Source organism: Candoia aspera, chromosome 9, assembly GCF_035149785.1.
Source record: "Candoia aspera isolate rCanAsp1 chromosome 9, rCanAsp1.hap2, whole genome shotgun sequence".
NCBI lineage: Eukaryota > Metazoa > Chordata > Lepidosauria > Squamata > Boidae > Candoia > Candoia aspera.
The window spans coordinates 4,002,467-4,013,650 of NC_086161.1; the positions used below are offsets into that span (position 1 = coordinate 4,002,467).

The 11,184-nt window shown below is 45.5% G+C and overlaps 1 protein-coding gene across 1 annotated transcript in view; it reads left to right on the forward strand.

Annotated features, from left to right (window-relative positions):
• The window catches only part of OAF (out at first homolog), a 28,167-nt gene extending 17,256 nt beyond the window's left edge, over positions 1–10,911 (forward strand). The window contains exons 2-5 of the mRNA XM_063311265.1: positions 4,852–4,986; positions 5,854–6,034; positions 7,482–10,263; positions 10,299–10,911. Coding sequence (XP_063167335.1) covers positions 4,852–4,986; positions 5,854–6,034; positions 7,482–7,756 — 591 coding nt within the window. The 3' untranslated portion in view covers positions 7,757–10,263; positions 10,299–10,911. The remainder of the gene's footprint in view (positions 1–4,851; positions 4,987–5,853; positions 6,035–7,481; positions 10,264–10,298) is intronic.
• The last annotated feature ends 273 nt before the right edge of the window (positions 10,912–11,184 follow it).

The following is an 11,184-nucleotide window of genomic DNA, read 5'->3' on the forward strand; positions in this document are numbered from 1 at the left end:
TGAAAGGATTTTAGTTCATTTAAGAACAGGGAGAGCTGGATCAACTTCTAGCAGGCCTGGTGCTCAGTCCGCCCTCTCCCTCCATGGTGTGCTTTCCAAATGGGAATGCTGGAGGTTGGAGTCCAGTGCTACCTAGAGCACCAGAGCCTTTCTCTGTCCAAGTAGGAGTCCAAGCCCTGAGCCCATCCAGGTGGCAGATCTGGTCCGAGATGACGATGCCGTGTGGCAAATGGAGGAAATGGATCTTTACAGAACCAGGGATTTCTCCACTGTCTATGCTGGGCCATGTACAGTATTTCAGAAAATGCAGCCCTACCCAGGGACACCTGCATGCAAAGCAGGAGCTTGGTTATGGCATGCATTTGCCACGGAACATGTCGCTGTCTCTGCACCTTCGCAGTCTGTCACACCGGGCAACCACTGTTTCTCTCTGTTCCTGGGTATAAAAGCTACATTTTGAGTGGTCTTCTCCATCACTGTTCAGACTCCTTCCATCCTTCCTTCTTGATCATTGTGATACTCCTTGCCTCTCGCTCACCTCCTTTCGACAAGATGCTGGCAGCCGCCCACATGCCAAGGGCTTCTCCGCACCCTTCCTGTCCACTCCAGGCACAGCAGAAATGCCTGCAGTCTATAAATCTCTCCACGCGCAGAGAAATCTGTAAATATTTCAAATTGGGTTGGCAAGGCTACAGGTCCCCCCACTTTTGTCAGTGCAAAGAAAGCAGACTCACAGGGGTGGGGAAGGAGGAGTGTCCTGGGGGGAGAGGAAATCGCCCATTGGCCAAAAAGGAGAGCTTCACTTCCTTGTATGTTAGGGATCCAAAGAGACACGGCTTATGGATCCCTGTCCTTTTAAGGCAAGAATTGTTTCGGCAATCATTAGGGACACTCAAGCTGGGTGGAAGAGAGACAATGTCTTCCCTCCTCATTCTTCGGCTTCTTGGAAGGCTCAGACTGCACTGGTTCAGCTACAAGAGATTAGCAAGGGCTTTCCATGCACACTCTGGATCCCACTTTGGGTGCAATCTTCCCAAGCTTTCTTCAAAGAGATCTTTCAGATGAGAGAGACATGAGAAATGCCAGAAACATGTTTGTTTGTTTGTTTTCCCCTTGAGTCCTCTTTGAAGAATTAGTTAGGTGCCATTGGGTCAGATGTGACCCTTGGCAACTGTATGGACAATGTTAATTGTTTCCACCGGTCCCCACCAGTAGTCCATAACTCTTCCAAGGACATTCCCGTGATTTCCTTGATCTCAACAATTTACCTTGTCCTAAATTTCCCCTTCTTCTATTTTCCTCAGCCTTGCCAGAATGGTTGGCTTTTCTAGCTGTTTTTCTAGTCCATCATCTGTCCCATCCCATGTCCAAAGTATCTGAGTTCACACCCATTCCCATCTATGAATACAAGATTCTGGAAAGAGGCTGACCCCCGCAAAACTATATTACACTAAAAAGAGGTCTCTCTCTCTCTCTCTCCTCCATCACCCCCTACAAACATCTTTGAGCTACTCATTTTTATCCCCCACTAATGGACAAAATGGGATATGAGTGTACAACAGATGCAGACTCTCTTGAGTTGAGCAACTCCTGGTGACTCCGTGGACAGGTCCATGTATTTTTCTTAGTGACAACACAGAGGTGGTCTACTCCCTTCTTCCAAGATATTTTTTCACGTTCCCAAACTAACTTGCAGCTGTAGGATTTCCTGGTGATCTCCTCTCCAAGTGCTAAATACCCACTTAGCTTAGCTTTTTAACACGAGCCAAGATCAAACAGATGTTTCCACTTGGTCTTTTTGGTTGACTTCCCTATTTTTTTAAGTATGGCTGCTCTTCATGTCTCATTTTTATACTGTTTGATTAGGAAACAGCATTTCTTGAGTGTATGTCTGTGTGTTAAAAAAAAGGACCACTTGCCTATCAGAAATACCCACTCAGAGCAGGCGGGGGGACATTGGCTATGATGTGGTTGCATTCTCAGTTTGAGCAACCATGAGCCTGAACATCTGCTGGGGGTAAGGAGAAGCAGAGAAAGTTGGTCTGTATTGCACATTCACTGCACTTCATCCCTCCTGACACATGTCAGATGAAATTAGGTTGCTGTGAATTCGTTCCAGTCGACTGGAGGGTCCGTTGTGAAAACAGGACCTTTTTTTCCCCCAGGTTTGGGGTTAGCTCATCCCAGCAAAAAATGTTTTAGCAGGCTTTGATTCCAAAATGTGCAGTTTGATTGAGATCACAAATCTGTGCAAAAAGAGGTGGATGTGGATGTGTGTCTGTGTGTGCACCAAAATTTACAGCATATTGCAGAATACAACTTTCTCGGTGCAGTCTGGATTTTCACAGTTCCCCTGGCCCATTTTTTCTAGGCTGGGGACTATCTCAAGAAAGCTGTCATTCTAGTGCTATTGTTCTTTAGTGATATACTGCTATCTCTACGGATTGTGTTTTACTGAGGCTACAGGGGGGTGGTGTGCGGGAGAAAATATAAGAAAGAAAGGTTGAGAAGAAAATGCAGTTATTTTGATTTATTCCACATACAAATGTGGGGAGTGAGAGTCGGTATCTCTCTTTGATGTCTTCATTCTTTAATCCTCATTCACACATCTCAAAACCAAGCTTGAATTTATGCAGCTGAACTTGCTAAACTTCTCCTTTCTTGTCCTGGTCTTTTCTCTGTCCTCATACCTGGACCTGCCTTTTCTCTTTTGTTTCTTTTGCTTGCATGAAACGAATAGAATAATTTTGGAACTCCTGGCCTACATTTGAGACTGAATGTGCAGGGGTTCCCCGAGGCCTGAGAAATATTTCAAGGGTTCCTCCAGGGACAAAAGGTGGAGAAAGGCTGGTGCCTTGTGAATAGGAACAAAAGCAGCGAGGTATCCTGAGACCACATTACAGATGTTTCCTTGGAGGGTGGGGTGGAAAAGGCAGAGCTAGCACTGTCTGTTGAACTTTGCTTGATGGCATCCATGCCTGCAGTAGCCCAGGAGATCGGTTCGCAGACAAGGTTGGCAGTGACTGGACATGGTTTCTCGCCTTCGCTGGAGATACAAGAATTGAACTGGGGCCAAGCTCCAAATTTCCACGGCAGCATGTAAGGCAACCTTTCCCACCTGAAGCCTTTTACACAACTTGGATTTCAGGTGCCACAGGCTCTAGCAGCAAAGTGTAGAAACGTGACAAGGATAAGTTGTCCTAGGTACTAGGGACAGTGCAAGAGCTTGCAAGTGTAGGACTTGATGGTCACCCATGTTGCCTTTCAGCTTAGCTTGCAAGAGAAGCCGTGTGTGTATCTGTTGGAAAGTGTGCTTGGAAGCTCTTGGCCCCCTGCGTCTTCATAAATGCAGCCAGCCGGATCCCAGTTATTAGCTGTCCAGATGTTTCCTCTTTTGTGTGGCTCATCGGTCCAATTCATGGGAACGGAGGCAGTGACTCAGCCATGGGACATGTATGCCTGGAATGGAACGTTCATCCCCAGGAAGGATCTAGTCAAAGTTTAGAAGGGTTGCTAGACTCTGAATTGATGGCTTTCTCGCTTGTGCTCTTTAAGTCAAGTGCCTGGAATTCGGCAGAATTCTTGAGGGACAACAGCTGGGAAAGGCCATGTCATAACACAAAACAAGGGCACTGATTCAAGATGGTGTCTCATGTACATTACCAACAGCAGCTGTCCCACTCGTCCAATCACTTTGCCCCCACTTTCAGTCCAATCCTGACCAAGTTGACACATGCTTTAGAGTTGTAGCTTTATTGTAGTTCTAAAATTAATCCATCCAGCTCCATCAGCTATATCTCCCCTTGTTCTTCAGTATCTGGGTAAATTCACTGCAGGTGGGTGTCTCTTGGACTAACCTATTTTGCAGGGTTGTTGTGCAATTCTTCACAAGATATAGTTAATTTGGGGAGGGGGGGAAATGCCCATGGTGTGCATGAGGATCCCATTATATTTGTCCTCAGCATACAAAGAGTGTATGTGTTTGAAAGCCATTTGGAGCAGAGGCTTCCTGTCTATCTGCCCTGCATGACTTTATTTCTTTAAGCATGAATGCATTTATTTGCAAAGAAATTCAAGCAAAAAGAGAGAGATCCCTGACCCCAAGAATTTCCAGATTATGTACCCTATTGGAATAAATAAAAAAGTCAGCGTGGGGAAGGAGGGAAGAGTTTTATAGCCGTGATGAACAGAAGTATCTCCCTGTCCTCCCTCCATCCTCCTGTCCTCCCCTCCATGTCCTCCTGTCCTCCCCTCGTCCTCCCCTCCATGTCCTCCCATCCTCCCCTGCCTGTCCTCCCGTCCTCCGCTCCATGTCCTCCTGCCCTCTCTCCGTCCTCCCATCCTCCCCTCCATGTCCTCCTATCCTCCCTCTGTCCTCCCCTGCCTGTCCTCCCATCCTCCTCCCGTCCCCCTGTCCTCCCCTGCCTGTCCTCCCGTCCTCCTCCCGCCCTCCCATCCTCCCCTGCCTGTCCTCCCATCCTCCCTCCATCCTCCCTGTCCTCCCTCCCTGTCCTCCCTTCCCTCCCTTCCATTTAACAGTAACTTGTCCTGCTGCTGTATCAGCTACTTCCTGTCACAGCTGGATGTACACTTCTCTTGGACAGGAAGTCCAAGAAAAAAAAATCAGTTGCTAAGTTCATATTAGGCTCTAGTTAGATGCCAGGAAAATAGATTAATAAACGGGCTTCTTGGAGAGGACTGCCACCTGGTACTCTTAAATGCTACATAATGGCCCAGATTTCAGCTGTAGCTCCACCACCATGATGGGAAGACGTGGGGGCAGGTAGACGTTTGATGCATTCAGGTTTCCTTGTCTGCTGAATCACGAGACCCACCCTTTTTTTCTCATAGGAAGTGAAGATATTCCGAGCCCTGATCCTTGGGGAACTGGAAAGGGGCCAGAGCCAATTCCAAGCCCTTTGCTTTGTCACCAGGCTGCATCGCAATGAAATCATCCCCAGCGAGTCCATGGCCAAGCTAAGACAGGTAAGGTGGAAGCAGGTTCACCAGTGTTGCAACTTCACTCACAAGTCTGTTTTCCTTGTTGCTATTTAGATTTATTAGTCAGCGTTCTACAGAAGCAAAGACATGCCAAGATGTCTCCCAGGCCTGGCTGTTGTGTCGGTTTCCTATTTAATTATGGATGACAAATTTGTCTGGTTATTAACATCTGTGGTGAGAATATATAAGAATGGGGCACTTCAGCAGATCCCAGAGCAAATGTCCAACTAACGCTCACCTTTTCTTTTTAGAAAAAAGTTTAAGTTGACTGTGGATGTTCCTTTTACTATTCTTTTACTATTTAAAATACATCTTGTGCTTCCAGCAGTGGAGAATCCTTGGGCAGGCAATGGCCTTGTTTGCCAAACTTCCTGGAATGACTGTGTGTTCTTGCAAAGTTGCATCATCCCATAGTCTTTCCAGGAAATGCTGCAATGGAGAAACAGCCTCTGTAAAGAACCCCACCCTATGAAGAGGGTATCCTAGGGGACATTTGTCCTATGGGACATTTGAAAGAATCTTAGCTATCTCATGCTTTTTAAAAGGAATGTTCATCCCCATTCCTCCGTAAATGGTTTGGCCATTTTTTTCCTCCTGATTTTTTTATTTAAAAGTCCTGCAAAATTGATGGTGAAATGAATTGCGCTTGAACTGATCCAAAATTCTGTAGTCAAGATAGGACCCCAATCGCTAGTCATCTGGCGACAGAAAAAATATAAAGAGAGAACATGCATAAGTGAATCTCTGTTAATTATCTAGATCAGAGTTATGGACAACTCAAAGCAGCCGTTGAGTTTAAAATCGACATCAGGAATGGAAATGCTGACTTTCCTCCATTTTTCTCCTGGCCAGAAAAACCCACAGACTGTGCGGCAGGCTGAGGAGGTGCGTGCCCTCGAGCACCTCAGTATGGATGTGGCCGTCAACTTCAGCAAAGGGGCCCAGCTTAGCTCCCACATCTACAACATCTGTTCGGAGGCCAAGGAGACCATTTACACTCGGGAAGAGGATGTGAAGTTCTGGATGGAAAAAGGTAGGAAGTACTGAAGCCATCAGAAGAAGGAATTGTGGTCTCTGCAGACTTCCATCTCATAATGCCCCCAATGCTGGGATAGTGCTAGCTGATAATCAAATACCGATGTCCTCACTTTACCTTTTGAGGCACATACTGCTTTGTAGGTATGGAAAAATGGGATAGTCCCCATCCAAAGTCTGAAAAGCAACAGATACTTCAAACCTTCAATTACTAACTCAGATTTTTGCTCCTACCTAGTTTAGCTTGCTCCTGTCCAGCAACTTAATTCCTGGGCAATCCATGTTATCTCACTTCTACATTATTCTTTCAGAAGTCCCAATGAGGTTCATAGCACTTTTTGAAGATCCCCAGTGGGGAGATTCCAGCCCTGAGAAACTTAGAGTTGAGAAGAGAGAAATGTTCCATCCTTTCAGAGCATTCTGACTCTGAAAGGAAATATTTTGACCTCAAAGTGGCTTTTCTGGAATTGGCCAAGAATTTTTTCAAGGCCAAGAGTGCTTGAAACAACTCACATCAGAATGTTTTGTGGATTTAAGTAATTTTCATTTATTTAAATTGAAGTAAAATCTAACTAATCTAAATTTAAGTCATATCTTACAGCCCCCTTCCTGAGATTTCAGCGCCTTCCACCCATCCTTTCAGGGTTCCAGAAGGCTGTGAAGACCTGGCTCTTCCCCCAAGCATTGGGTTAGGAGGGGGTTGAGTCAGGAGGACCATAGTATGGGTGGTCTGGCATCTGGTGGGAAGTGTCTATTTTTATCTTCTGGTTTTCTTGGTTGTTTTGAGCTGCCTAAGATCACTATGTGAGATAGGCAGCCATATCAGTTCAAAACCAAACACACTTTTATCCAAAACATACCCATTTCTTTGTCCTTGACAAAGAGCACCTCTCAGCCGCCAAAAAGGTTGTGTGTTTGTGATCTACGTTTCCATGGTGTGGGAAAAGAAGACAATGGAAGGTTTGACAGATAGGGGTGAATGTCAGCTGAGGGGTTGGAATGGAAGGGCTAATCCAAAGCTTTCATGGAAATAGGTACGGTAAGCTTTCACTAAGGATTAGCTGTGCAAACTATTCCATTACGGAACAGTCTGACTGCAAAACAGGCCTTACTGAATGTTTTGCTAGCAGTCCAACCTTGAAGCAGATCTTGAGTCCATTTTGAGGCTGAACCACTCCAGAATACTATCGCTGGCCCATTTCAAGGCTGGAACAGCCTAATTTTGGAGTCAGATGCTCTGCAATTAGATGTTTTCTTTTGCCCACAATTAGTAAGGATTTGGAGTAGGAGAAGAGAGGTACTCCACTGAAGGTACTGTGCCAGCTTCTGCAGAGAAGGTCAGAGTTGTTAAAGAGAAAAGGAGGGCATCTGGTAGAAGATGGCAAAGGAGGAAGAACTTAACTAGGGAAGTGACCTTTTTCCTCCTATGTCTGTCTCTCCTGCAGGGGTGGATGGCTCCATGTTTGAGGTCTTGCCTCAGTCTGCAGACCTGCCTGATCTGCAACGTTGCCGGCTCTGCCCAGATCGCTGGAAGCCTTGCATCTGCAGCTATGCCTTGAGCATCGAGTGGTACCCCTGCATGCTCAAGTACTGCAAGAGCCGAGATGCAGCTGGAAAGGCCACCTCCTACAAGTGTGGCATCCGCAGCTGCCAGAAGGCCTATAGTTTTGATTACTATGTGCCACAGAAGCAGCTCTGCCTGTGGGATGAAGAGACTTAGCAGGACACCTGGGTAGCCATCTTTTTCTGGACTGTGAGCCCTTGACTTCTACCTTCCTTCCTGGAGCTCTGGGCAGTGCTAACAAGATGGCCACCTGGAACTGCAAAGAGGAAGGGGCAGGGCACGAAGGGAGACCCCTGTGGGATGCCTCCTGAACATCGTTTGGAGTGAGTCTCTCCATGTGCTCCTGTAGCCAGCACCTTCAGATTTATGGGCAGAGACTACATTCAGCTTGCGATGTTGTCCAAAGAAAGATGAGGAACATCAGAATGAGGTCTTGACTTTTGAGGCTTCTTGACAGCCATGAGATTTGTGCCTACTTCTTATAATAAAGACATGGAGACGAGAGGATAGATGTCCTTCTTTGACAACCTCCCAGAAGGGATTAGACACCAGGTAGCTAGCAGGATGCCTTTGTGGATAGAGGATCTTCTGGACAAAGCTCATGAGCTTCCAATATGTTCTACCATTGCTACCTGGAGCAACCAGCAGGAGGAGACAAAAAACCATGATGGTGTTGGACTCTAGAAGGACATCACACCAACAGCCTGGATATTCTCCACATCATTTTATGCAAGAATAAGAGATTATTTGAGAATGGGGTGGGGTTGCTGTTTTCCTACAAACAATTATCAATTACAACAATGCCCTGTGCCCCCAGTGACCAATATGAATAGTGCCATCCCTGGCCAGCTTTGACGATGGCAGTTTGCCAAGATGCATCTGACATATATGCTGCATAATCAGCTGGGTGGGTCCTAAAGGAATGATGCCCAGTCCAGCCGCTTGGTCTTGCTTGGCTCCCTAATGCTGGAGGTGGTAGAGAACTCTGGTTCCTCAAGGGTGCAGATCACCTTTTTCCTTATCACTCTGCCTTAATAAGAGATTGTGCCAACCTTGCTTCTGTTCTTCCAGGGACTGAAGATTGCAGACAATCAGACACATTACGGAGGATTCCTAAGGCCTGAGTACTTTCTGAGCTGTACGCCCCAGTGCCTTCCTTTGCTCCTTCTTAGAAATTAAATGTCTAGCCGTTTCTGATTCTGAACCTCCTCTCCCACAAAATTGTGACTGGACAAAACAATGCAGTGTGTGTGTGTATGTGTGTGTGAGAATTAAAGCAAGGGGAGCAATGATATGTCAAAATACGGGTGTCCTGATGCTGGAGAAGAGGTAGCAGAAGAAGTTTGGGCTACAGAAATGGATGAGATGCCCAGATATGAAGTGGAAAAGCAGCAGAAGAGTGATGTTGCCTACAGTCAGTTCATGCGTGGCTATTTGTCCCTGCCCTGCTCAGTTAAGACTAGAAACAGCATCCTTTGAAGACCCATAGAAAAAGCAGTTGTGCAAATGCACACAAACACACTGTAGGACCTGTGCTAAAAGCCTTGTGTGTGTGTGTGTGTTTTTCCCATCCCAACCAGCAACATGCTTCCATTTCTGCCATCAACAAACTGCAGAAAGATGATGGCAATCTGGGACATCAGGGTCATGTTCCTACAACATTAGGCTGACCATACGTCCCATTTTGAACGGGACAGTCCTGTTCTGTTAACATTTCCAGACTGTCCTGTCGTTTTAATATAAATGTCTATTTTGTCCCATTTGCTTAAAAACCTTACTTAAAAATGTGAAAGTTCCTGCGAACCTGTCAGAAGGCAGTCTGACTTTGAGTGGAAGGAGGGGGAGCTCAGCAGAAACAGCGGGAAAAAAGCCGCAGAGCTCAACCCAGCAGGAAACCTAAAAAGAAAAAAACAGGATCAGCTGATAGGCGGTGATCAGAGGGTGAGCCAATTGGCTCCTGCCTTGAAAGGGCGGGAAGAAAAGAACGTAAAAGCACGGCCAGAGGAGGAACGGCTTGTCGGGGACAACCGTTCACTAGACTCTCCAGCCCAGCCTTGCCTCTCGCAAACAAAGGAATCCGAAGATTCCCAGCCCGAGAAAACCAGAGACGTTCCTGCCCGCCGATCCAGCCCATCGCCCAGCCTGCCCCATTTTGCCATCCCAATGTCCCATTTTTGTCTCAAGGAAATATGGTCAGCCTATCCAACATAGTAAACTAAGCTTGGGTCTTTTGTGAGTCAGTGTATTGTGGGAACGCAGCCAAGCATGTTGCATTAAGCAAACACTGAGGTTAAGCCATCGCATTGGCTTCATTGTTCCTTGAGGGGGACATAGGCAGTGCTAGATAGATAGCTCCTTATTCAGTCGATGACCAGCAAATTTAAAAGAGCAATAACAGAGTGAAACAAATTGATTCAGCAGTGTACTAAAAGATAAATCACATAACGATGTTACATTCACTCCTCTATTACCGTATTGATAACATTAATTACCCAAGTAATAACAAATTTTAAAATTAAAACTTTAATATAAATACCCCCTAGCAGCTTATTCATTAAGAAATATCAATCCAAAAGTGATACTAGGGGTAAAAGCAAGGAATTCTTAAAGCAATTACTTCTTTACCTGTTCTCCAGGATTTAAAACCCACTATTACCAGTGCAGTAGCCAAATTGTGTGTTGCCGCAATGAAAATAAGACACAGCCGGTGTGTTTTGCTGACCTGGGGTTTGTGCATTGTGGAACCCACCAGTTGTGACAGTAAGTTCTGCAATTGTGGTGCAAAGACAGTGAAATGTGACTGAAAGTTGCTACTTCACGAACAGTCAAGGGCTCCCACATCTTTGGACATGCAGTAATTCAAGACAGCCCATACTTGTCACAGTAGGTTTGCAGTGTTGCAGACAGTGTTCCCTGTTGGATTTCTGCCTGCCTTGCAGCTGCTTCTTAAAAAAGAGATTTGTTGCCGATAAGCTGCAGATCTTATGCTCTGACTCAGCTGCTTTCTTAACTTCCTCCCATTTCTGCATGCTCCCTTCCTTCTGTAATTTGGGCATTTCAGACCATTGATATTCAAGCCTTAAAAATTCTATTTTAAATGATGGGATTTATCTACTTCCTAGAATTGCGTGCGTGAGGGTGAGCAAATGTGCAGTTGTGACTGTGTTTTTGATGGGGGGCAAGTATTCCTTTTGTGCTCTTAAAAAAATGACCACATGAAATGAAATACATGTAAACTTGAATAAAAGCCTTTTTCAAACAAATTATTTATGATATGTAAGCTGAATAAACTGATTTTGAAGGAAAAAAAATCTCCAAGGAGTCTATGGGTTTGCTGTAGGACTGCACCTAATACTGCACAGAGCTGAAGTGTGTGCATCTCTTGACTATAGCTGAAAAGTGATTTGTTCACTGTTTTTATAGCTGTTATTTCAGTATGCATATGAAATCAATCATCAATATAAGAATGGATCACATTTACCTTATTTCTTACAAATACTCTGGAGAACGTCAGTCTACACCAGGGTATCTCCACCAGGGTTCCACAAGAGGTCACTAGGAGTTCCCTGGGAGACTGCAATTTA